The 27,968-nt window shown below is 38.4% G+C and overlaps 1 protein-coding gene across 3 annotated transcripts in view; it reads left to right on the forward strand.

Moving 5' to 3' along the window:
• The first annotated feature begins 40 nt into the window (after positions 1-40).
• Positions 41-27,968, forward strand: part of SPATA6L (spermatogenesis associated 6 like) — a 30,555-nt gene continuing 2,627 nt past the window's right edge. For 2 of the 3 annotated variants that reach the window (XM_083351952.1, XM_083351953.1), the window contains exons 1-11: positions 62-210; positions 4,829-4,966; positions 6,743-6,791; positions 8,145-8,186; positions 15,131-15,255; positions 17,419-17,496; positions 18,935-19,198; positions 22,066-22,177; positions 24,258-24,301; positions 24,784-24,959; positions 27,710-27,803. In XM_083351952.1, the coding sequence (XP_083208078.1) occupies positions 172-210; positions 4,829-4,966; positions 6,743-6,791; positions 8,145-8,186; positions 15,131-15,255; positions 17,419-17,496; positions 18,935-19,198; positions 22,066-22,177; positions 24,258-24,301; positions 24,784-24,959; positions 27,710-27,803 (1,161 nt within the window). In that variant the 5' untranslated portion in view covers positions 62-171. Of the gene's footprint in view, positions 252-4,828; positions 4,967-6,742; positions 6,792-8,144; positions 8,187-15,130; positions 15,256-17,418; positions 17,497-18,934; positions 19,199-22,065; positions 22,178-24,257; positions 24,302-24,783; positions 24,960-27,709; positions 27,804-27,968 lie in introns of all 3 variants that reach the window. The other variant, XM_083351954.1, reaches the window with a different exon arrangement.

Genomic DNA, 27,968 nt, shown 5'->3' on the forward strand with positions numbered 1-27,968 from the left:
TGAAGCCTCCCCGAGGCCCCGCCCCTCCCCTCCGCCTCGCCGGGACGGTTGGAACGTTGGCGTCTCCAAGGTGACGCGACGCTTTCCCATCCACCCCTCCGCGGGACAGGCGTCGTGGCCGAGCCCCCGTTTTCCGCGCCGAGCCCTCGGCCGGAGAGACAGCTGGTGGGGATGCCGCTGAAAGTAGTGGTGGAGCTGCAGATCCATGCGGTGAGAGGGGCTCGAAGCCAGCAAGGGGGAAGCTTGCAAAGGTAGCTGGAGCGGGAAATGTTTTGCAGCCCCATGCTGGACTGGGAAAATGTGCCTTTTTTTTTTCTACTTTCGGTGGTTCGCGGGAGGTTGGCGGCGGGTGGAGGACGGCGGCCCCCCCCCCATAGTTGATACAAGAAAGTCCGTGTTGTTAGTTGCCACGCTGTTCTGCAAAACGGGTGTGAAGTTGCAACGGTGAAAAATCACGGCTCGATCCTGAAGAGCATAATGGGAGAAGTTTGGCAAGTGCTGATCTCTCTAATCCAGCTCTGCTGTCACTTTACGCCCACCCCAGTGCATTTTTGCAACGCTATTATTTCATTCGAATATGCAGCGCTAAAATGAGCTTGCTCCTGACCTAGGTTAATAGTGTTGAAATTTTAACCCTAACCTCAGTCTATGAAAGAAAAAAATATTCTGTCAAACGTTGCCCCACTTATAAATCTTACTTGATAAATTAACCGAAGACCCATCGGTATTTCTAAAATTGCATCCTGATGCTAACCGTCTTGCAAGGAAATTTATTTCTGACTTTAACTTCAACTTTTGGCTATCAGATTATTTTCCCAAAGGATTGTTGCAGCACTCAACTATATCAGTTGAAATGAACTCTATGCATTAAAACTCTCTACAACACTAACCCTGATGCTTATTATTAGCATATACTGTCTGCAATCCTTGACCCTAAATTCATCTCAACTCTAACCTTAACCCATACATAAAAACATATTCACTCCAAAGTGAAGGGAAAGGATCATTCTTAGGGGGAAGATATACACAGTGCTTTTTTTGTAAAAAAAAAAAAAGTGCTGGAACTCACACAGGTCATACAACCCACCTTGCCTACCCTACAAGGTTTACCTTTGTAGTTGGAAAAAAAAACCCTTCAGTTTTTAGTGTATCTAAAAGACTAGGATTTTGTTCAAGGTACATTAATACTATTAATGTTACCAGGCACAAATCTGTTGAAAAAAGGTGCTGGAACTCCGTTCCGGTGTGTTCTATGACAAAAAAAGCCCTGGATATACATAAACTTAGCATGAAGCGTAAGACGTCATTCTAAAGACGTCATTCTCGCAACTTGGGAGTCCTCCTAGATTCACGACTTACTCTGGAAGATCATATAGTGGCCGTGACTAGGGGGGCTTTCGCCCAGGTTCACCTGGAGCGCCAGTTGCGGCTCTATCTGGACCGGGATGCCCTGTGTACGGTCACTCATGCGCTCGTGACCTCTCGCCTAGACTATTGTAATGCTCTCTACATGGGGCTTCCCTTGAAGACTACTCGGAGGCTCCAACTGGTACAGAATGGGGCCGCGAGAGTTGTCTTGGGAGTTTCCCGGTACTCCCATGTTACACCTTTGCTCCGCGAGCTACATTGGTTACCAGTTGTCTTCCGGGTGAGGTTCAAGGTCTTGGTTATGATCTTTAAGTCCTTACATGGCATGGGTCCGGGATACCTCGAGGACCACCTGCTGCCGGCGTCAACTCCCCTCCGCCCTGTGCGTGCCCACAGAGAGGGCCTCCTCAGGGTGCCTCCGGTCAGGGAATGTCGACTGGTGGCCCCCAGGGGGAGGGCCTTCTCTGTGGGTGCTCCGGCATTATGGAACCAACTGCCGGTTGAGCTCCGGATGGCATCGGACCTCCGATCCTTCCGTTGCGGGCTGAAGACCCATTTATTTGAATTAGCTGGTCTGGCCTGATAGGGGTATATGGGTTTTTTAATTGGTTTTTATTATTCTATCATTGTTGTATTTTAATTGGGCATTGGTTTAATTTTCTTTTAATTTTTGTACTGCTATTTATATATGCCCTGTGAACCGCCCTGAGTCCCTTGGGGAGAAGGGCGGTATAGAAATCAAATTAATAATAATAATAATAATAATAATAATAATAATAATAATAATAATAATAATAAAGCTCAATGCAAAATTTGAGCTAGGTCTCAACCAGTCCTAACCTCTACTGTAATTTCATCTTAAAGCCAATTCAAATATTCATATTAACCCTTATTCCAGCAGGCATTTCCCAATGTAATAGAACGTAGAATAAGAGAGTTGGAAGGGACCCCAGAGGCCATCTAGTCCAACCCCCTGTTCGAGCAGCAGAGTCTATACCATTTTAGACAAATGGCTGTTCAGTCTTTTCTTGAAAGCCTCTGGTGATGGGGCACCTACAACTTCTGAAGGCAAGCCCTTCCACTGGTTGATTGTTCTCACCGTTAGGAAATTTCTCCTTAGTTCTAGGTTGCTTCTCTCCTTGATTAGTTTCCGTCCATTATTTCTTATCTTGCCTTCAGGTGCTTTGGTAAATAGTTTGTCCCCCTCATCTTTGTGGCAACCACTGAAATACTGGATCACTGCTATCATATCTCCTCTAGTCCTCCTTTTCACTAGACTAGACATACCCAATTCCTGTAATCATTCTTCAAATGTTTTAGTCTCCAGCCCCTTAATCATCTTTGTTGCTTTTCTCTGCATTCTTTCTAGAGTCTCAACATCTTTTTTATATTATGGTAATCAAAACTGGATGCAGTATTCCAAGCATGGCCATACTAAGGCTTTGTAAAACAGTATTACTACCTCATGTGATCTTGATTCTATCCCTCTATTAATGCAGCCTATGATTGCATTTGCTTTTTTGGCTGCCGCCGCTCAATCATGTTTGAGTGATTGGACTCCAAGATCCCTCTTACAGTTACTGGCATTGAGCCAGGTTTGACCTGGTCTGTACGTACAGTTAGTTTTTCTTGCCTAAGGGTAGGACCTTACTTTTATCTACATTGAATTTAATTTACTACTATTAATAAATATTAATATTTTGTTTATTACTGTTAACGTTAATACTAATGTTAATCAATAATCAATATCAATAATTGCCACTTCCCATAAGGATGCATTCTAATCACAACTCTCATACTAAAGTTTAATTCAGTTTTAAGGAATCTTAACCCAAACTAGGATGCACTGCAATTTTATGGATTGTGTCTTAGATTTTTGTTAAGGTGAATAATAGGTCAATGCATTGGCAAAACTTTTGTATGTATTCAATTTTCTTAAACTTAAAATCCATTAAACTATAATAGGCTTTTAAAAATATTTTAACTCTTTTTTTTAAAGCTGCCCAGAGTCACACAGCCATATAAGTTTGTTTAGTAAATAAATAAATACAACTGGGGAGTATTTTTTTTATTCTTAAAGGGAATCTCCTGTATAATTTGCAGCTATAAATGATTACTGTGGTTCACATTTGGGTGAATAGAAGCTCAACTCTAACCTAACCATCACTACCTTCTCCTAGTTCAAGAAACCCTAAACCTAGCCGTATCCTTATCCTTAGGTATATAAATAATATGTACTTAAAGTATTGCTTCATAACTCTTATTTTCCTCCTAATATCAACCAAAGGATAGCACTTTGCATAAATATTCATGTTCTATTCTCACACTCGTTTTTATCACAGATTTTAAGGAAACCTAGCCTTAACCTCAGCTTTAGTTTTTCCCCGAAGCATTGCCCCAGAACTCTGCCCTAACTTTAACATCCATTTTAAAGCACCACTGTGTCCAATGCTAATCGTCATATTTATTTTTAGGATTAAACATTTAAAACCCTAACTCTGTTTACTCCCCTCCCCCCTTATGTCTAACTGTTAAAAGCACTTTAAAGAGAAGCACAACAATCACTTGCAAATGGAATACTATGACTCAGGAAGGTAGAACATCTGTCATCCTCAGCCAGTCTAACATTACATCCATGCAGTATTATGCAGCCATGTGTAACACTTCCTATGCCAGGTCACAGCAAGCCATGCAAAGTATGGGATGGTTTCCCACCTATTTTATCTGACAGATCTTCTTTCTCTACCATGGCAAATACTTCCAAGAAAACATTGAATCAATCCCATGTCTGTGTTACTTTGCAATTATTCATAATTTTGCAAATGGTAGAATGTGTAGCAATTAGATAATGCTATATGTCAGGGGTCTTCAAACTCGGCCCTTTTATGACTCATGAACTTCAACTCCCAGAGGAATTCTGGGAGTTGAAGTCCATGAGTCATAAAAGGGCCGAGTTTGAAGATCCCTGCTATATGTAGTAAATAGGTAATGTATCCCATTCACAGGTAGTCCTCAACTTACAACCACAACTGAGCCCCAAATTTCAGTTGTTAAGTGAGCATTTGTTAAGTGAATTTTGCCCCATTTTATGACCTTTCATGCCTCAGTTGTTAAGTGAATCACTGCAGTTGATAAGTTAGTAATCCAGTTGTTGAGTGAATCTGGCTTCCCCATTGACTTTGCTGGTCAGAAAGTCATAAAAGGGGATCACATGGACCCTGGGACGCAACAACCATTGTAAATAAGAGCCGGTTGCCAAGCATCTGAATTTTGATCACTTGATCATGGGAACGCTGCAATCGTAAGTGTGAAAAACGGTCATAAGTCTCTTTTTTCAGTGCTGTTGTAACTTTGAACAGTCACTAAATGAACTGTTGTAAGTCAAGGACTACCTGATATTTTACACTGAGTACTCTGACCACCTCATGGTGATTGTAATCTCTTCTCTTTTTCATCCAAGGTATCTTGCCCTGGTGTGTATTTGACAGAGAAGAACGATGTTTATCTCACCGTTTGTATTCTCGGTCAGTGCAAGGAGACCGATTGCCTTCCTCCGGTGTTCCCTCTCTTGTTTAATGAGAAAATGTGGTTTGAGAAGGTATGTTAAAAACAAGCAGAAATGCCCAGTGTCATGGCCTTGTTTCTTATTTAAGTGTAAGCATTGATTGGACCCAAAGGTATGGAAGGTCACAAGCAAGATAGCCTCATTGAAAAGCCCTAGGACAGGGGTCTCCAACCTTTTGGGCACCAGGGACTAGTTCCGTGGAGAAAGGTTTTTCCGCAGACCTGAGAGTGCATGGTTTTGTGTGCTGCCTACATCTCGCGGATGGGACTTCGCTTGTTTGTGTGGACCAGTTGCTGTCATGCTGTGGCCCCTACCGGTCCATGGACCGGGGATTGGGGACCTCTGCCCTAGCAGATCATCTGTCCCACCCAATCTCTTGTCAAGACAACATCTGTAATGGGAAGGATAATGACAATACTCCTGGCAGATGTCCAGCTATGTTTTAAAGAGTATCTACTTCATTCTAAGGCAGAATGATGAAATATTAAATAACCCTAGCATTAGGCAGTTTCTATTAGTGCTTGATGGAAAACTGTCTGCAATTTACATTCACCTGTTATAATCATGTGGGAGGTGTAAATATTTTGAAAGTCATTTGCACACATCTACTACGTAGGTAGTTTTTTTTCTTCTTCTCACGATACAAGGTTGGTTTGTAAAGATTAAAAAGAACAGAAAGGCACAGTGAAAAGTATAGGCATAAAAACGAGTTTCCTTCTATTCTATTCTATTCTATTCTATTCTATTCTATTCTATTCTATTCTATTCTATTCTACTCTACTCTACTCTACTCTACTCTACTCTACTCTACTCTACTCTACTCTACTCTACTCTAGATTAGATAGGATTTTGTTGGCTTGTCTTTTATCCTCTGCCTTTGATACTTTTGTGTCTTACTCTTTTTCCGCACTCTGTAAAAGTTAGCTGTCGAGAAAGGGAATAGCCATGGTAGGATCAATGCCCCGAAGAGCTGAGACTTTGATCATGGGTTATGGCTGCTATCTTGCATTTCTTGACCCCTACCCCGCCTGCAGATGTTTTTGAGCCCTTCGTTGGAATCCAGAGTTTCAAATGTTTTTTTTGCAATCTTTCAAGTGAGCTTCACGATTCTGCTCAATGAGTATAAGTATCAGGCAGGACATTTACCATATAGCAGCTGCCATCCTAATTTTCCATAGTGTTTCTAGGCCTCAGAGGCTGCTTTGGGGTCTCTCTGATGCAACTTTTTGCATCGGTGGTTCCTGCAGTGATGCAACAGCTGCTCCCCACAGCACCCCTTCCATCTCCATCAATTTTTGAGAGGCAGGATGGGAGGAGAAGGCAAAACTGTGCCCTCTAACCCAGCCCTTTTTTAAGGTGAGTAAACACTCTCCCTCTCTTTTTTAACATGGCTTAACTTTGGCCAATATCTTTCCACTCACCATGTAAAGGTTGTCATATAATATGGGTATTATGGGGGTGCTTCGTTTAAGGGTTGCTGGTACGTTTTATGAATTAACCTTGGTTTATTTTAATGGTTAATGACAGCAAACGTCTACCACATTCTGCATGCCAAAATCCAACTTAGTAATTCAGACTATTTAGCAAGGGTTATTTTATCTGATGAATAGTAGTGAAGGATCTTTTAAATTTCCTTCACTATGCCAAAAATGTCTGAATTGACATTTTGATAATATTTATGTTTATTTAACTTCATTCAGTTGAATAAAAATTTGAAAGGATGAATATTAATCAAAAAAGAACTTCCTTGAACAAATTGCTATTTCTAACCGTTTTATTATCATCCCTTTTTTGTTTTTATTCTTGTAGATATTTGAAAATGCTACAGATCCTATTACTGTTGTGGAACTGCTAGAAAGTAAGTCTCCCAAAATATATTACTTGCTCTTACAAGTAAAATTTGCTTTCAGAATGGCCAGTGACCAGTATTATGTAAGTTTCTTTTAAAGAAGTTAAATAAAAATAAAATAATGAGACATCAAAAGAGGAGGTAATTATTGAATTACAACCATCAGACTAATTACTAAACATTTAATAAGAACTGAGATCCCAACATTCTAATTCATTGGTTCTTAAATGTACTTAGGCACTTACTGTAAGTATACAAGCCTGAATAAATGAGTAAATCACATTTGCTGTCACTGTTATTTAGCATTATAAAAACATAAAATGATAGCTTTGAAATTCCATCCTACAGGGGCCTGCCAGTCACGTTTTTCAGTAATTGTGCCATAATTGGCCTGATAGCTATTGCAGTGCCACAACACATGTACAAAAAGGGCATAAGGTGCATTGTGTCATCATTTTTCACCTCCCCTGACCCCTTGGGAGACAGTTCTAATTCTGCTCTCAGCTCATGGGTTGGGACAATACATAAGCCACTTCACCAAACTGGACATATATAACAATCATTTTCCTATTGGGTGCCAAACTTGGGTCATACAAAATCTTTTCCTTCTTTCTGTTCTTGTGTGGCAGTGCAGAGGATCAAAAGCACACTTTCTTTACTTTTAAATTGAGCAGTTCCCGATGCTATTTCAGCTTGGGGGATGCATTTGATTAAACTACTGTATTAATACTGAGATCAAACAAAGATCAAACCAAGGTTGCAGGACCCCATTTGAATTGCGAAATCAGAATCAAAAGTATAGGTTTTTTTTAAATAGAATGTAAAGAAAAAAGAATTGCGGTATGCTGTTTTCTTTAGCATTTCCTTCTTTGTAATGTTCAGGAATATGTTTAAAGATCATGTGTGGTTTGGGAATATTTCAAGAAAGGCCTTTTATTTCCCTCCTGCAATAGAGTAGAATATTACTAGATGAAAGATGTAGCATTTGGATATCTTAGACATGAAAACCAGCCAGCTGATCTTGGTCATTTTCTTTTAGCCCAACTCACCACACAGGGTTGTTGTGAGGAAAATAGGAGGAGGAAGGTGCGTTGGTTATGTTGGCCACCTTGAGGCATTTGTAAAAATAATAAAGGCGGGATACAAATAAATAAATAAATCTTGAATGTCTTTTCAATGTCTATAATTAATTAAAGTGAAGTAAAATGAAAGGGAGTCCCTTGAAGACCAAAAGATGAGTAATACCATTTGGAAGATCTAAGAAGATGTGTCTCATAGGGTTTCGAGGCTTCAGCACTTTTGCACATAAATGTGATATTTGCTCAGCTCTCATGAATAACATGTTTCATCTGTCATTTTTAGAAAACGTGGCAAAGTTTCGATTATCTGAACTGATACCTTCAGGTAAATTTGAGAAATATTTTTTCAACCTCATCTGTTCTGTAATGGAAAAATTACTAATTAAGTGAAGTAAGTGAAGTGAAGTGAATTACTATTTAGGAAGAGCGCCTTTTGATCTCTGATGTTGCCATATTTATCACTAGTATTAGTTATAAAGGAGATGATCTTGAACAGAAGTTATATAGCTGAAGTCCCCCCCTCTATGAAACTTATACAGGTGGTCCTTGATTTATGATCACAATTAAGTACAAAATTTATGTTGCTAAGCAAAACAGTTCAGTGACTTTTGACCCATTTTATGACCTTTCAAGCCACATTTGTTAAATGAATCACTGCAGTTGTTACGTTAGTAACATGATTGTTAAGTGAATTTGGCTTTGCCATTGCCTTTGTTAGAAAATCACAAAAGATCACATGACTCTACAACACTGCAACCATCATAAATTTGAGTCAGTTACCAAGCATCTGAATTTTTGTCACATGACCCTGCGGATGCTGCCATGGTCAAAAGTGTGAAAAATGGCCATAAGTCACTTTTTTCAGTGCTGTTATAACTTTGAACAGTCACTAAATGAACATAAGTAAAGGTAAGCTGAGGACTACCTGTATATGAAAAATATTATTTCCTCAGAAATCTATAAAGTTCATTCTTTCTTCTTTTTTATGTAATTGTTGGTGCATAAACAAGAGAAATGCCAATTCTTCAGCCACAGTTCTTATTTCCTTAAGCCACCCCTAGCATCGTAGGAAATTGATAGTGCTTGGAGACCAGTGTTTGGCATTGAAATCCATTCTGGATCTCTGTTAAAACTAAAGGACAGAAAAAAAAGGAGCAGCCAATTTGCCTGGAAACCTGAGGCCAGCATGAATGATGGTTGCTGGAGCAATCGTGACACTTTTAGAGCAAGCGATCATGGGGGATGCAAACCTTTTAAAACAAGGGTTGTTCCAGCCTTGGCAACTTTAACTTGTGGATGGCAACTCTTAGAATTCTCCAGCTAGCATGGCCAATTGGGGAATCCTGGGAGTTGAAAGTCCACAGGTCTTAAATTTGACAAGATTGGACAGACCTGTTTTAGAGGAAATATTGACATGGTTCTGAAGAGAGGATTGGAATCCTGAGAAAATTGGAGAAGAAAGCATGGCAGAAGTATGATGAGTTATTTCTCTGAGGGAATAAGTATTTTGAATACACTTCTGTGGATTTGCTGCGTGTTGGATGTATAGCCGTGTCTTTATTTCATAGGGTCTGTTTGGAAAATTGATTTAGGAGCGATCTTTCTTTTCATAAAGATACTAAGAATAGCGCTGAGTTTGAGAACTTAGCTGTCCACATTTGTTTTATATTGAAACACTATGTTTTGTGACTGGCCATGTTTATTCTCCTACAAAAAACCATTTAGGGAATAGGCATTACCCACCAGCCCTTACATGTTCTGAAATTTTCATTTGCCCTCAAAATTGGAAATCATTCTGGGCAAAATAAATGTCCAGATATAATTTAAAGTTCAGGGGAAGCAGCTATGCTTGCTCTGCGTTAAAACTTTCTTAGAAGCGAACACAGGGTGGCAGAATAGGTCTTCAGAGCAAGGACTAAATCCCTTTTGTCTTATTTTCTGCTTCTCTACTTCTTTTCAGTTTGGGTCTGCCTGTATTGATACATCCTTCCTTCAATCACTTTAACAAAAATATTATTTCTAACGGTAACTTTTGAACATAATTATATATTTTTAAAATGTGTTTATATGCCCTCATGAAACGAATCTCTGCAGAAGTAACCCAGCCAAAGTTCTACTGCATGGTACAACAGCAAAGCTTGATCTTTCCTGGCAGTGCTGAAATTGATGATAGCCAGAAGTATTTGGGTGGTCCTGAAATTCCAGTTTTGGTAATTGGACCCACTACATGTTGTGGGTCAAGCAATGAAAATATCCTTTTGGGGTGTCAATTGTGTGTGTGTGTGTGTGTGTGTAGATAATATGGATATATAGATACATAGATAGATACACACACACACACACACACACACACACACACACACACACACCCTATACTGACCCATTGTTCTTAAGGCAGAAAGACACTTAATCAATATTTTAAAATATTCATTACATCTTACTTTCTGCTCAACTAAAATTCAAGTTCTTTATTATGGCCCTCTGATATTCAGAAGATCTTAGTTCACCAACTCATCAGTTTTTGAGTCAGACTCAAAGGCATGTAAAGAGATCAAAGAAGACTTGGTATAAATTAGGTCCAGCTTTCTTGGTTTTCTTTGATTATTGTTATCATGACAGCTGGATGTGCTTTTTCACTGTTATTGGAACAATCAGGCAAAGTAATTTGAAACTATGATTCCCACTATGTCTGGAAAGCATTAAATTCCCCATATATAAATTGTGACTTATTATTCAAGACTGTTACATCAGTTATTACACAGTGAGTGAAGCAACTCTTAACTTTCACCTAGTATTTGACAGTGAGTCTTTCTCCACAAAATTAGAATAAAAATGTAATAGATTATCTCAGTTTTCTACATTTTCATCTGGGCATTTATGCTAGGCTAAGATTGATATTCTTGTCTGCTATCAGTATTTTTAATTATGTCCAACTGCAAGGCCTGAAAAAGAATAGCCTCATTGCCCCTGAATAAGATCCCATCTTGGGCACTAAGCCTCCACTGGTAGCTCATATATAGTCTGGTCACTTCTCCCGTATCTGCCCATCTGTAAACCTTCATCTTCTTCTATGGTTTTCTGTATTCCCATTGCCTGTCAACAGTGTTAGAAAACTTAAATACTACAACAATTTATGGGTTCTGTGTCCTTCTGTATAAAATCCTCTTTGGTGGCTTATAGAGGAATGTTCTGTATAAAGTTTGTTCCAGTGCAAGATGATGTTTTTGTGGAATTTTCATATATCAAACCATTGAAATTTTATTAAGACTTCTTGAAACTCTTCAGGGCACCTTGCAATAGTATCTGTGCAATACATTTCCAAGGTTTGTGTTCTTATTGGGTCTGCACTGTTTGACCAAATGAAAACAAATGGAACTTCTCCTTGTTCAGGTAATCCTTCTTTCCCAAACTATGTCTAACTTTGATCACGTTAAAAGAATGCTTGATTAGAGGTCCTAGCCAGCCATATCTCTGTTGTGTTGTTTTGCAGCCTAAACTGTTCTGCTGAACTTTAGTACAGAAAAACAGAGATTTGGGATAGTCTCTAATTTTAAAACTAATGCCTGCAAATCACTTTCGTATCATTCTCACTCAACATTCTTATTTTCAATTATGAGAGTGTTCCACAATGATCTCTGTGCAAAACTTTGCCAGGGTACGAATTATACTGAAGAATTTCTGGATTCCTTTCATGGCATTTGGTCTCAAAATCCCTTGCATTGCTTGACCTTTCCCAAGTCCAGCTTCTGGACTCCATTTTCTGCAAGTGTACTTGTTTCAGTCTTAGTTGGATTTTATTAGAATTCCATTTATTGGGCCACTCTAAGAAGACAAGATTTTTTTTAAAAAAAATTATGTCTTCTATTGTTTCTGTTTCATTATTTAAGGTTTGGACATCATCACAACATTTAGATTCCTCACGGTCTGCTTGTACCATCTTTACTTTCAGATTGTAGGATTTCCTCAGCAGGTCTAGATTTTTCATGCATACTGCTGAGTAATAAGTCAGCAAAATTCTGCCCTCCATCATCTAACAAAGGCAGTTCTTATAGAGCAGGGGTAGGCAACATTGGCTCTTTTATGACTCGTGGACTTCAACTCCTAGAATTCCTGAGTCAGCTATGCTGACTCAGGAATTCTGGAAGTTGAAGTCCACGAGTCATAAAATAGCCAAGGTTGCCTACCCCTGTTGTAGAGTATATTACAGAGGTCAACAGGCAAGATTATTACAGCATGAATCACCATGTATGAATGCTCTGATCCAGAAAGCTCTGTAGTTAGCACTGAAAATAGGCACATCTAGTTGCTATATACTACAATGGTGGTTTTCATAAAGATCGTAGAAACATACATCTATTATAAATGTATCTGATATTGATAACTTACTGGAAGACAACCAATATTCTACAATGCAATAATTGAATCTTAACATTCATGATATTGATAACTTTAGCCTCTCACAAGCTTCCTAAAATTAGTGACCAAGAAATAGAGAATTTAAAAAGTGTAACAACGGTGTACAGGATCTTAATATTATATGTTCTTTGCTGAGATGTGATTTTGAAAGTTGTCTACAAATTAACAGGGCAGTTTGACATTGAATTTTTATAGTCATCATCCATAAATAGAATGTGGTACTAAGGGCTAATCAGCCAAGAGCTTAATATAGCATCACACTCCAGTTTTGCAACATTACGCCAAGTTTTCATTACAGAAGGAAGCATAACTTCAGGGTTCTTCCTCCCCCAGGTTATAAACATTAATTATTATACCATTGTAGCCAAATCAGTGGCTTAACAAATCAATTAATTCCAAGGCATGTTCTTGGATTTTGAGAGAGAGAGTCTTCAGCTATTTATCTCCACAAATTCTAGAACAACCAACCCATAGAAAAAGGATCCTCACTATCCTGATGGTACTTCCATTGCAATGACTGCTAAATGACCCACATTTAAGACCTCTTCATCTTTTTATTTAGACCAATTACAACAACACAAACCACAAAGAGAGTCTTGTGATAAGATAAACAAATGATGAGTGTTTGGAGTTCACAAACAGATGCACCTACGTATCCAGTGTAAAATGACTGCTTTCCTGCTTTCTCTCATGCCGTGGTTGTATCACATGTGGCTATTTCTCAAGAGAACGTGTAATTTCGTGTTATTATAATGTGTAGGAATAATCACAATAAACCCTGTGTATCCTTGAAACGTTTGGGGTTTGAATATGCTTTTCCATTGGTGTATTTCAACCATTTGGATATGGAATCTTGTATACCGTTAGGTGAACTCACTAGGACTTATTTTGAAGGAGACTTATATATGTTTTCATTGCAAAGCCGCCCTCTCCAGTAACTGGACATTGCGGTGAAACTTGCCATTCCCAAATGAAATGTCTTTGCTTTGCTATTGAAAGCTAAAAATAAACCCTTGCTGACAAAATGCATGATAGCGAACAGACAATACTTTCTGGTGATACCACATGCTTCAAGATAATGAAGGGTCAAATACAATTATATATAATAACGATGCATCCCAGAGGACAGGGAGAATGGAAAATTAAATTCCATGTCACTGAGAAAAATGACATATTTTACAATAAGAAACAGTAGCATGTGCTATATTTATCCATTTTTCCTATGGCTAGGTTTAAATTCTATCAATGCAATTAGCAACTTGCTGAAGCATGTGCTTGTGCTTCTGAAGGGAAAGAATCTTTAATCTCTAGTGAAGAATGCTATTTCATTGATAGCTAACTGAATTTGCCTTGCTCCTAAATGCTTCACTTCGTGTAAATGGCAGATCAAAATCCAGGTCCTTTTTTGACCAGTTGTCCTGGGCTTCCTTTCAGCTTAAGTATCTTATTTAGAGATTATTGCAAAATGGAGGAGGAAGGTGCTTGGTCTTTGCAAAGGTTCCTCTGTGAGGGGCGGGGTTAAAAAAGTCAGAAGGGCAAATACAGATATACAGTTTGAAGTCCTGCCCCCTTTTTCCATTACTGATCATGTGGGTGTAGCCACCACCTTGAGATTTTTTTTCCTTCCACCTCACAGGTCCTCCAAGGTCCCTTCCAACTCTATGATTCTATGATGATCCCTCTGCCCTTAACAGGAAGTACAGATAATCCTCGTTTAGCGACTGCCTCAGGTAGCAACTGTTTGCAGATATGACAGTGATGAAAAAGTAACTTGGTAACCAATCCTTGCATTTTTCTCTCAGTCATGTGTTTTCCATTATAGTCAAGTTAGTACAAAATCGTAAGCAAATATCAGAGTCATGTGATTTTTCACAGCGATTGCTTTGCTTAACAATCAGGTTGCCAATCCCAACTGCAGTCGCTAAATGAGGATTACCTGCATAGAGCAAATCCTGGAACTGCTTTGGACAGCTTTATAGTCCTAAACTGTATTATAACTCAGGAGAGAAATATGGAAACTATTGTTCATGTCGACCTGAGAACATGAAGTAATTTCTTGCAAAAAAGGAAAAGTTCATCAATGGAAGGATTTTATTGAATGACATCTTCATTCTCTCTCTCTCTCTCTCTCTCTCTCTCTCTCTCTCTCACACACACACACACACACACACACACACACACACAGAGAGAGAGAGAGAGAGAGAGAGAGAGAGAGCCCAGCAGTGCTCCTAATATGTTTCAGCAGTACATTTCAGCTATTATCATTGAAGTCATTCGGCTATTATCATTGAATTGGATGAATAATATGATATATACTCTGACTGCAGTTAAAAAGGTCTCTGGATTTAATGCAAAGCTTTTGCCTGCAGTATATAAATGAAATGAAAATGAAATGAAACTATTGAGGTTATTAGTTGTCTCTTGAGTACAAGCCCTTTTTCAAATTTTACCATGGAGTTTGAACAGGGGTTATTAAACCTAAACAAGCCACAATTGGTAAGTGAATAATAAACCCTGTTTGAAACTGTTTTATAGTTATAGCCCACCTGGTAATAATACAGGATTTATTCATCATGCAGTGATTTCTCTGTTGGGCTGGTTTATCTGCTTGTGTAAAGAAGAAACAGCCGTACATGTGAACACGCTGCTTGTTCCATTTGGCTGAAGAACCCAGGATCCAGTGCTTACCATTATGTACGAATTGTAGCCTATTTGTTGTTCACTGTGGGACGGAAGGTGTCATGGGGGACAGTATAATTACTTGTTTTCTGAAATACGGTACAGTGTGATGAGATTGTACGTTTCATTGGTCAAAATTATTCTATTGGCCACAATTCTCTATTTACTATTCAGATGAAAAAGAGCTGGCGTTTTATGAAACAAACACTCGGTATTTTCTATTTCCTGAGCGAAAACTGACTCCTTCATATCCTGGAGTGGATCGAGAGCTGTTAATGAACATCTACCCTTCTTTCCCGGTATGTTGGTCTGAAATGAGATTGCATCTAGCAGTGACAGAAATGTCTGCTCAGTAACCTGATCTTGAAATGAATTACTTGATCTGTCAACTTCTTGCTTTCTATTTGTGAACATTAGTTAAAAACTCTTAAAAGCATGAACAGTCCCTTTATAGTAAAATCATTATCATAATTCAAAGAGTAAAATATACTATAGTGATAGCCTCGGTTGACATAATAAAAACAGTAGTAAGTTAGTGATAAACCATTGCACTGTATGGGAAGAGCTTAATTTTTTACTTGGAATTTGGATTATTTTTTAAGTGACAAAGCATATGCCAAAATTTTGGTGTGAATTTTTTTTATCTTATGTGCTAATTCAGCCTTAATTTAATATGCTGTCCTTGAAATGGGCCAGAATTAAAATCCCATAATTCTCAGCAGTTGTCTGGACAGCCCCAGAACTGTGAAAGATAATCATAATAGTAAAGTTGGAAGGTACCTTGGAGGTCATCTAGTCTAACCCCCTGCTCAGGCAGGAAACCCTATACCATTTCAGACAAATGGCTGTCCAGTCTCTTCTTAAAAACTTCCAGTATTGGAGCATTCACAACTTCTTGAGGCAGGTTGTTCCACTGATTAATTGTTCTAACTGTCAGGAAGTTTATCCTTAGTTCTAGGTTGCTTCTCTCCTTGATTAGTTTCCATCCGTTGCTTCTTGTCCTGCCTTCGGGCACTTTGGAGAATAGCTCGACTCCCTCTTCTTTGTGGCAGCCCCTGAGATATTGGAACACTGCTATTATGTCACCCCTAGTCCTTCTCTTCATTAAACTAGACATACCCAATTCCAGCAGCCGTTCCTTACATGTTTTAGCCTCCAGACCTCTAATCATCTTTGTTGCTTTGTAATAACAGAGATTTCCTAGATGCAAATTGTTGGGTTTGCCCCTTCAAATTTTGCCAGATCACATGACTGTTTAATGAAAAAATATATTAAAACGTTATAACCATTCTCTCTAGTCATTCATTTTTATTATAATCTGATAAAGCTGTTGCAGAGAACTTCTTTCCATCTGTTAATTCCTTTTTGAATATGTATTTAACGCTTGTGCAATATTGAAAGTGCCTTTTATGTTTCCAAATTGAAATAATGTTGGGAAATAGCAACAGTGACCTTAAGAGCCAGAAGGGAGACAAAATAACCAATATCACAGATTCAGGCTAGTGATGTCAACAACCTGTAGCCTAGTCCCAGGCTAGGGGCATGGCGGGGCGGTTAAAAAAACTAAAATGGCAGTTGTGGCTACCTACATTTTGAGAGCTCCCCTTCCCAAATTGTGTCATGATTTATCTAAAGTAGCCATATATAAAGGTAGTTCTTGACTTATGACTGGTCAAAGTTACAACAGATCCCCCAAAGGTACTTAAGACCTGGATTTGAAGTTCTGATGGCTGCTTTCCCGCACAATCATGTAATCACATTTTAGGCACTTGGCAACTGGCCCACACTGGCAACCATTTATACTATTCTGTAGTCACATGACCACAATTTATGATGGTTTTTTTTTCAGAAATTGGCATTTACTTCTGGTTTATGACAAAAAAATACCAGTTTTGGACAATTGCTTTGCTTAATGACTATTGCAAAAAAAAAGTAAAATCAAGTAAGTGACCTGCTTAACAATCAGCATATCTTACCATAATTCCAGGCTCAATTATGACATAAGTCAAGGATTACCTGTAATAAGTAGGTCTAGCAGACTCATTGGTTCCTTCTGCTGGAAGAAAATATAGTCTATATAAAGTTAGAAATTGATTCAGCATGATTTAAAAGTAGAACACATATGTAAATCACACTATTTGCTTATCAACCCTTACGTTGCTGTTCCTTGAGATAATTGAAATGATATGATAGTTGGCATAACTACTAGCTAGAATCTGAGCTGCAAATAAAAATATTGGAAGCAATTGGTAAGTTTATGATGCAACCTTTACATGCTTATTTAAAGTAACTTGTAAGCACATGAACATATTAACTGTTAATTTAAATTTATATCTATTTTACCTGATGTTCTTCAAATTAATGAAAAATACACAGTTGCAATCTCTTGTAGTGCATTTATATATTATCTTGTTCTGCATGCATTTATTTATATTAATTCCTCGTGTTAAAATTGTTTAAAGGGCATTGCACCAAAATTAGAATTTTCAACAAGAACAACTATTACAGAGCTTCCACTTCTTCCCAGCAAGTGGTATAATGTAAGTAATTTTAATAAATGGTCATTTTTAGACCCAATTGCATTTGCTCAAATTTATTTTTTCCTTATCTCTACTCTTAATATAATGCTTTGTATGTTTTAAATGCTCTATTAAGACACTTAAATCCATAATGCAGTCTTTAAAAAGAGAGCAACAATAAACAAGGAAGCTTACTCAGATTATCTGAAAATAATAAAAATTAGAAGGTTGTCTTCTATAAATAGTCCCATTTCAAGTTCAAAATGCACTGTTCCAAGTTCAAAGCAGGTATTTCTGACCTTATCAAAAGTTTTCATCTGATCATTTTGGAAGTGTTTTGAACTCCAAGTGGGCTTCCCTATTGTAAATTCAAATCTGCCTGCTTTGAACTTGAACTTAGCAGGAATTAAATAGATTGGGCAGAGACATTTTTTTAAAAAGATTTAACGGTACAGAGAAATAGGAAAAAGTACAGTAATGAAGTACTTAGCTATAATAAGAATCTTTTCCCTGGAAGTTTCACAATTTTATCCATGTCTGTGGGGAGATGTTAGCCCTATGTTTTTCCCAGCTCCTATCTTGAGCAGAGAGGATCTGGGGCAATCTGACTCTGAATGTGATCAAGAACCACATTTCTCTTGGGGATGTGGATTCTGTGGCTGGATGTTACAGCTGTCATAAATACATGCTGGTTGCCAAGTGCCCAAATTTTGATGAGATGACTGTGAGGAGGCTGTGATGATTGTAAGTCCAAGTTACAGCTGCACTGAAGAAAGTGACATACGATTGATCCTTGGACTTACAATCATCACAGCCTCCCCACAGTCATCTGATCAAAATTTGGGCGCTTGGCAACTAACGTGTATTCAAGACAGCTGCAGCATCCCGGGTAATGTGACCACCATCTGTGACCTTCCTAGCCAGATTCTGGCAAGCAAAGTTAACGGGGGAAGTTGGATTCACCTAACAACTATGTGTTTCACTTAACGGCAGTGATTCCCTTAACGGCCATGGCAAAAAAAGTCATAAATTTGGACGCAAGTTCACTTAACTGCCTTGCTTTGCAATGGAAATTCAGGTTCCAATTGTAGTCGGAAATCGAGAACTACCTGTAGTCAGTGGCTCTAATGGACCATTGTTAGGGGGGGAGGGGGTGCTCAATGGAGCTCCTGAACCAAATCTAAAAGCGGAGATTCAGTTCAACCCTGCTGTCAATTTGTTGCTGCAGCTGAAAGTTGCTGTAGCTGCCAGCCTGTTTCCATCATTAGTAGGGAGGATTGGATACATTGACCACGTTGTTGGCCTTGAGGCTCCCCGTCTTGCCCAGAAGGATTTTTTTCATGGGTTGAGGGTGCAGCCCAGCATGGGTTCAAACAGCTGCCTCTGGGATATTACCCGTACCATCGTGCACTGCCTTCCCAGCTGATTCTTGAGATTACAAAGCAGGTATCTTTTGCAGGAGCGCAGTAAAATCAAGTTACAAGGGGTGCCTTCAACATCACCTGAAAAAAGGAGCCTCTCACCAGTGCAACACAAGGCAGCAAAAAGTCGGAACTGCAAGAGACTTTCAAGGTCATTTGAGTCCCGCTCCTCACCCCCAAGCCCGAGACGGCATCTCCAGGAAGTCTGCAGAGATAAGCACCAGCCACCATCTTCCCTGAACCTGAGAAGTGTTCGGTTCAAAACAGAAGCAGACCACCGGCCACCTTTCGTAGTTAGGCATGTAAGTCCCCAAAATATGATGAAAATGTTCCTTTCAACATTGGGGCGATTTTCTCAAATTAAAGCTTCAGGAACATAATGTTGTACAAAAACAATGTGCATCTTCCTTTTGGAGTAATCCATGTTAAGAGGAGTAATCTATGTTAAGGGTCTCTAGGACAAATGATAGAACTTATTACAACTTCATTCCATAACAATTAATTTTGGCTGAATGGTAGATTTCAGCTGGGACAATTAAGAACGCTCATCAGGAGTAATGTTTTCAAAGCTTATGCCAATTAAATATTGCAAACTGGTTGGAACACAAAGAAGAGGAAGGTTAGAAGTTAAATATTTACCTATACTACTTGGGAGGGGGGGCACCTTTCGTTTTTCTCTTTTCTTGTTTTGCAACATTTATAAACAATGTAGTGAAGATGTTGGCTTTAACCTTAAATTATACTTTTTATATATCCTAAAAACTAAAGACATGCTGCTTATTATCTTTTATTAATGTTATATTGACTGGCAATTGCATATGTTCAGTAATCATTTGTTTATCCGTAGGTAATACCTTTTTTTAAAAAAATACATCTTTGCTTTAAATAAAGCAAAAGGATGATAAAGCTAAATTATAGTCATTTTTTTTAAAAAAAAGAACATATCAAATTGGGCTGATTAAAGAATTCAAAATTGGGCTGATTTAAAGAAATTCTGTTTTTCATCTTGTTTTTATCTGCATACATTCAACACACACTTGAATGTGTTGTTGCCAGATCCAAGAATTTGTTGACAATATTTGGTTCTGTTGCTGGATTGCTTCCCATCATCCTGACCATTAACCATGATGGCTTGGTCTGATGAGAGTTGTAAGGGCAGACCTTTCTTATTTATTTATTTATTTGTTGAATTTATATACCGCCCTATTCCCAAAGGACTCAGGGCAGTTCACAGGGCAATTAAAACAATACAAAAAAGAATAAAATAGAATTAAATTAGTAAAGCCCACAATTCCTAATAACAATAAAAATTAAAATTTTAAAATTAATTTCATATAATTTAATTAAATACTTTAAAATTTAAAATTCTTCTGCCTGATGCTAGGCTCTCTCCAGTGACATGAAAATAGTCCTGATTTGCCTCAACTTCCCATGTGTGTTTTGCATTGTGCAGAAAGTACGTGTGTATGTGTACGGATATAGATACATATACATACTTTCTGTCAGTTTCTTTTACTAGCATATAACCATAAAATGAAGAAGTTCTGACTGTCATTTTTTTCCTGTGGTATAATAAAAATTGGGGAAGTAGAATTACTTACTAGTTTAAAGTTGCTTGCAAACATCTACAAATGCTGCCAGTATGCCTCTACTCAGATGTAAGATGCACATCTATCGCTGGGGATTCTTGCTTAATAAGAGTCTTTGGTCTGGATTTATGATGAAGGATGTATGTTGATTTCAAAGAGATTCCCACTGAGCTTAATCCAGGTAAGCATGTGTAGAATTGTGGTGTAAACCTACTACTGTCATCTTCAAGCAAAGCTGATTGTAATGTTTTCCAAAGAAAACTGTATGGTAAAATTTTCACTTTTCTTCCCATCCCAAAATTAATGTTCCCTTTCTTGTCTCTTCCCTGCCCATACAGAGACAGTTATATAGATTTCTTTCTATATAACTAATGAAAAAACTTACTTTAGAAGTTTTCATAAATCCAGTGTTTCAGTGCTCACAATATCGCCCCTTTCCTCTGCAAAAGTTATAAACAAATCAATACTACTCTTGGGAAGTCATCCATCCCAGCGAGTACAACCATTTCTCCTATTCTCAAGAAATGACAGGATTTAATTAACAGCAAGCCACATAATAGACTTAATCCACTTGGGTCTATTTAAACAGTATATGTTTATAAGAGGATGATCCTTCTCTACACTTGATAATGCAAAAGTCTATATCACCCACTATTTGGAGGTAGGATAAAGTCAACATCGTGCAAGCTTATGTGCATTGATTGATTGATTGATTGATGTGCCATCTTTATTATTCAAGGTAGCGAATACATCCTTCCTCCTCCTATTTTCCCCACAACAACAACCTGCTAAGGTAGACAGGTTAAGAGACTGGGAATGGCCCAAAGTTTTCATGGCTAAGGTCATGATCTCTGTCATTCTAGCCAGGTGTCTTAACCACTAGAGTAAACTGCCAATTAGTAAATTTACCTATACCATTCTGATTCCCCTATCCTTAATTTGAAAGAGACGTGGCCAGGACACTGATTCATTCAAAGGCATTAGAACTTCCAGTTGCTTCATTGAACTAATTCTGAATAAGTAAACAATGTAATCACAATCAATAGGGCAGACTGACACAAATTAATCAGCTAGAACAGTAAGCAATAAGGAAACAGCCATAGTTGGGTTCTTGGGAGTGGAGATAAGTGGATCACAGTGTTTTCATCTCATAATGTATGGTATATTTTAAGCCAAGAAATGCATTAAAAATTGTAGTCTGAAAAATAAATAAATAAATAAATACATAAATAAAAAGCATTCCTTCCTATCTACACCATAGATGTGGACCATATAAAGACCTCAAATATCCCTACACTAGATTTATACCCATCTTAATGCCGGGTCTAAAAGCAGCCCACTTGTTAGGTAATTATTTTTTGAAGTATCTGCAAAACCTTTTGACTTAATTCGAGTTTTTAAATCAGCCAGCTAGTTTAATATTTACTTTGCAATGATATTAAAGCTAAGAATTATATTAAAGGATGTTAGGGGCAAATGAAGATAAGTAGTAAGTGTACCACGCTCCCCTGAAACTTTATTTCAATTATTTCAGTATTGTTTAGGATTCCATTTTGAGACTATTTCCTCATTATTTTTAGGTGGATGCTTCTAAAGGTTTTTCTGAGGAAGTTCGGTCTCCCTTATCATATCGAAATGCAAGACAGAGTACCAGCACTTCAAGAAATCCTCACAAATACCAGTTGAAACGAGGTACTTACTCTTTTATTACACATTGATTTATAACGTTATGTCTGCTTACATCTCAGGGTGTTGTCACATTTTGATGCTATGGGGGCTGAATTTTGTCATCTTTATTCCTTCTGATGAATTCTGGAGATCTCCATTGATCATGGTTGTCCCATCTTTTGGCTTGCCTGGGCTGCACTGAGTGAAGAGGAATTGTCTTGGACTGCATATATAACTGTCTAGGGCTGCATGTGGACTACAGGCCATGAATTGGACATACCAGACATACCGGATCTGTTCTAGATGCTCCTTGTGACCATTTTCCCATGCGCTAACTACTTAGATCTTAAATACATCAGGACAGTTATTTTAGAGCAAAGGCAGAATCTCTAATTTTATTTAGTAAATGAAAGTTTCTGTAAACTACAACAAAGGTTGCTATGGGAGACCACAGACCACATGGTTGGAGTAGTTGAGTAATTCTAGTGAATGATGACGTGCTTCACAGTCTCCATGGCCCAGAAGATAATCCAGATCTGTGATTTAAGTAAAGTTTGTTTCCCATTAGTAATCTTGTTTCTTTTCTATATCAGAAGTTGATACCTTTCTTAATGGCATAAAATTAAGATAGAACATGGCACATGATACATACCCTACGTATTGCCTTTCATGCTCAGGAAAAATGCTCCTCAGGCATCACATTTTGTACCTATATCTGCTGAGTCCTCTTTCAGTAGATTCTTCTGGCAGTCAACACAGCATGCCCTTGCAAGGTAATATTATGCAGGAAATCTGGAATAGATTATCCATGAAATAAAGGTGCAGTTGTTACATAGGTCTGGAAGAGAGCCAAGTAGCTTTCATTCGAAGTCTTCCAAGTAGAGGGATTTTATTTATTTTTTCAAATCACAGATTTGTGTACCTGGGAAACTGCCATCTATTTCTCTGATCCTGACCCAAATCTGTCTTTACAAAATAATGGTAACTGAGATAAGCTGCTGTCCCAGATGCTCGTTAGGTATCCATAGATTTGCATTCTTCTTCCAACTTCATACCATTTTTGTAACTGTTTTAAAAAATTAAATTTTGTTAGATAAATTTATAAACGTTTATATGCCAGGATAAATAAGTATTGTAAATATTTAATCAGCATGGTACTGTAGAAGGTGCTTTCAATGATGAAAACACTTATGAGTTAGTCAGTTGTGAATAAACTGTGGCGTTTAGCCAGCTAATAAATAATCATAAGCATCTATATTGCATACAGTTCTTTCTCTGGTTTTCAAAGTGACATGTGACATGGGAGTTAGCTCTTCCTTGCCAAACCATTTTCTCAACTGCCAATAGAGGGAAACAAGTGAGGTTGTCTCTTTTCTTGAAAGCCCAGTTGTACGTTGTCCAAATTCTGGCAAACAAAGGAACAAAACCTTTCCTGCCTTAGTATTTCCTTTGTTGAGCTGAACACTGTTTCTTTTTCCTATTGATCAGGGGGGGAAAAATACTCCAGTCTAAATTTCAGGGAATCTGGGCATTGTGTTGTTCTAAACCAATGCATATCACCAATAAATAGACAACTTTTGTGCTATCTATCTATTCAATTTCTATAGTTGCCCATCTCAGTCAACGACTCTGGATGGCATACAATTCAAGGAATATATTGCAATCAAAATATTAAAAACATTTTAAAACAATAAAAAGAATTCAGAAACATCCAAAATATACCTATATCTAATTAAGTCCAGATTACCCAGCTCCGTGCTTTGACCTTCCCCAAATTGTTGCACTTCAATCTTTATCTACACTCCAGACCGTTATTTATAGATTGTTCTATTCTTAAGCATTAATCAGAAGTTTTAATTCAGCTGGAAGCTGTAACCATGCCCTGTATTACATACTTTTAATAAATATAGCCTAGATCCATGCTGAAATTCCAGACTGTACCTGAAAATTGATGAGGGCTGGATGACAAGTATTGCAGAAAATAGATCTAACTAGCCGTATTAAACTGTCCTGTGATCTTTCATAAGCTATCTTTAACACACAAGACATGTGCAATATAAGAATTATTTGCATTAATCAGAATGCTTCTTTCTGTTTCTTGTAGCAATATCATTCGATAACTGGAAAACCACATCTCCAGCTGCTAAGGTAAACATTTGGGGTGAGGTTTGTAAAAACATGGCTAATAAGTTGGTTGACGAATTCAGAATTCTGGATCATTGAACAAATTATTCCATTGTATAGTTGCTACATGCCTTCTGATGTGTGAACTCCATCACCACCACCCCTCCCGCTCCCCCCAATACTGCAATGGTAAGCTAGAATTCAGAATGGGAAAGGGCCGAATTATCAATGGATCTGATATTGTAAACTTGGCCTGCGTGAGATAAATGCTTCTTCCGTACAGGTGATGGTACATATATGAAAATCCGGAAGTTACATTTGCCAGCTTCCTCCCCTGGAGGTCTGTTGATTCCATTGATAGTCATTCAGTGACAGCCATCTGTGTCTTTCTTTTTGACAATTAATTTTCCTTGTACTGACTCCATCTCCTCCATCTCGTTTTCCTCTAGATGTGTTTGGAGTCTGTAATTGCATCTCTTATTGGGAAATTCTTCCTTTCCTCATAGGTTATCAGAGAACCGGCGAAAGACCAAAATTTGGATTACGAGTCATCATTTCATGAAACAAGGACATCTGCTGCCACTTATGCATGGAAGACCCCTGGTCTTTGCCACAGAAGTTCTTCCCCAACCCATTATGAATCATCGAGTCCTAGTGGAAGATGGGCATCTCCCCAGCACAGGTTACCAATCTTAGATAATTAGGGGTTAAGTGTAGCACCAGTGGACCATATATCTAGAGCAGGGGTAGGCAATCTTGGCTCTTTTATGACTCGTGGACTTCAACTCCCATGGCTGGCTCAGGAATTCTGGGAGTTGAAGTCCACGAGTCATAAAAGAGCCAAGGTTGCCTACCCCTGATCTAGAGCATATCCTTGTCACCAGAAATTGTTGACAGCTGCACTTGCTGCTGCTTATTGCCTTCATCGATATCAGTAACTGTCATAGAATAATTAAGCTCCATCTCTCTTGTCAAGGAAGACTCAAATACCCACTTCTTGGTGATAACCTCTATTACCAGGAAAGAGGCTTATTTTCCCCTCCCTATCACTGCATAGGACAGGGGTCAGCAACCTGAAACAGTGAAAGAGCCACTCGGAACCGGTTCCCTCACAAAAGGAAAAACTGGGAGCCGCAAAAAAATGTGTGCGCATGCGCGTACATGCATGCATGTGCAGAACAGGGTTTGACTGAAGAGTGGAGCCAAGGCGAGATATGCACCTACCCTGCATATTTGAATTGATTGGTTGAACTTTTTTAGTCCCACTTTTTTTTTTTGGACTGCACATGGCAGAGGACTGGGAGCCGCAGGAGACGGCTGAAAGAGCCGCATGTGGCTCCGGAGCCGTGGGTTGCAGACCTGTGGCATAGGATATGGGAACAGCTGTCTAAGAACCATTATAGTTGCAAATAGAGTCAGCAATTAGAAGCTCAGTTCAGCCAAGGCAGCCAATTTTTTGGTCAGGAAGTTTGTATATACTGTAGCCTCTTTTGGATGTATTATATCTTGCTTGCTCATGTCTTCTTGAAAGATCAGTTTTACAACTTATGATTGCATTCAGATCTGGCTTTTTATGTTGATGCTCACTATCCTCTAGTCCCGAAAACACCTTTCAGCAATCAGTTGATTTGCTAGTAAAATATCTCTAAGGTTTTTAAAATATTATTCCATTTCTCTAAGCATCTTGTACTGTAGTCTCCCACTGTTGCAGCTACACAGCAGCTAAGAAAGTACAGATAAAGACGTAAGCAGGAAATTAAAACAAATGATTGCTTCAACAGAAGAAATAAGGTTGATTACATTACACGTACAGGAAGTGAAGGTTAAAATTAAAAGTAACATTCATGTTAGAGTCCTCCAGAATGCTATAATTAGGGCTATTTTTGAAGTCTGCTTGGAAAGGCCAGCTAGCATGAAATTCAGCCATTCAATTTATTTTATGAGATTTAGAAGCTGCCTGACTTGTATAATTGGCACTAAAAAACCCCTACCAAAAATTCCATGGTCTGGACATGCACACTGCCAGTAACTAAATATAACCAGCAGGATTCCACCAGGATCCTACTCCAAGGTCTGGAAGAACACTTAAGATTTGGCTCCCACCCTGATGTTCTGGACCTCTGACGGTATCATTCCATTGGGCAGGTGCCACTTGACTAAAGAGAAAACAAACTTCCTGGATCCCAGTAAATGGTGTGGTTGATTAACAGGATCCGAAGCACACCAGCTCTACCTGATCTTATCAAACTATAGGAGATAGACAGTCCTTCAGATAGCCTGGCCCTTTTATGTATATTTGAATAGATTTGTCCACGCTGTTGACAATGCTTAGCAAAACTCCTGCTTCCCATCTTTTTCTAGACACAGTTCCAAGACCTTTAAAACTTTCGGAAAGGGAACAGTATTGACTTTATAGCCCCTTTTTCACTGTGAATCATTTGTGAATCTCAGAGAGAAGGTGGTGTAGCCTGGCAGAGTGCCACTTTTTCTACAGTGATTCCAGGACCAGAAAGCAGATGTCTACCTTTCATTTGAGCATGTCCCAATTCTTAAAATTTAGAGATCAGCTAATAGATTTTATTTATCAAATCCTTGGCGATATCTGCTGGATTTTTAATATTTTTATTTAGTGCATCAGTGTCACAAATTGGAATAGTTATTTTTTTATATACTCTGTAAAATTTAGATCAAAATTTTGTTGCAAGCTGCCTCAAGAGAATTTTGTTAGGGGGAAAGTAGTGGGGAAAAATGTGGCAATGACTAAATAAGATATATCTATGTACTTCGATGAAAGATGACAATGTCTGGAGTACTTGGCTATTGACAGTTTAAAGTGAAAGTCTTCTGCATTTTCTTCCCTCCTGCTGACTAAAGGATACAATGCAGTGATGCTGATCAGCTTAGATTAAGAAAAATATGAGCTAAGATCTAGGCAAGTCCCATAAACAATTCTGACCTTGTGGTATAAATAGAAAAAAAAATCTGGGAGAATTTCACACATTTGAATTGCTTGGTAAAAGAGATACTTCGAGTTCTTAATCAGCACTTTAGCAAAAGTTGATCTCTGCAGTGACATTTACTGTTCAAGTGTTGGTAACTTGTGAGCCCATTTTGCAGAACACAAAAATTGAACATATATTGCAATCATATTGAGTAGTAAAGAGTGAAGAAGATCCATTACTAATGGGGAACCTGTGGAAATGCCAGCAGATGGAAGTTGTTGTGCTATCTGATGGGATCATCTGCCTAGACCAGGAGTGTGTCCAACCTTGGCAAGTTTAAGACCTGTGGAGTTCAACTCTCAGAATTCCCCAGTGAGCCATGCTGGCTGAGGAATTCTGGGAGTTGAAGTCCACAAGTCTTTAACTTGCCAAGGTTGGATACCCTTGGCCTAGACAACAGCATGGGTATTGAGTGTCGGATGTTTTTCAGATTATACTCCAGCCCCAATTCCAGCTGGGAGGAGATTAATGAGAGAGTGAGGAATCTGCTTACCTCTCCTGAAGCCAGGGAAAGGCTTTCCATTGTGAGTACAATGTGCTTAACTGGGATACTTACTGTTTTTATATTTTATTTTTTACCTCATTGCAGGCTGCCTGCAGTTGCCTCTTAGTGAGATGGGCAGGATACGCATTAATTAATTAAATCAAAACTCTTAGGCATTGCAGAGTAGCAAAATGGCAGCCAAGTT

Source organism: Vipera ursinii (genome assembly GCF_947247035.1).
Source record: "Vipera ursinii genome assembly, chromosome: 2".
NCBI classification, from domain to species: Eukaryota; Metazoa; Chordata; class Lepidosauria; order Squamata; family Viperidae; genus Vipera; species Vipera ursinii.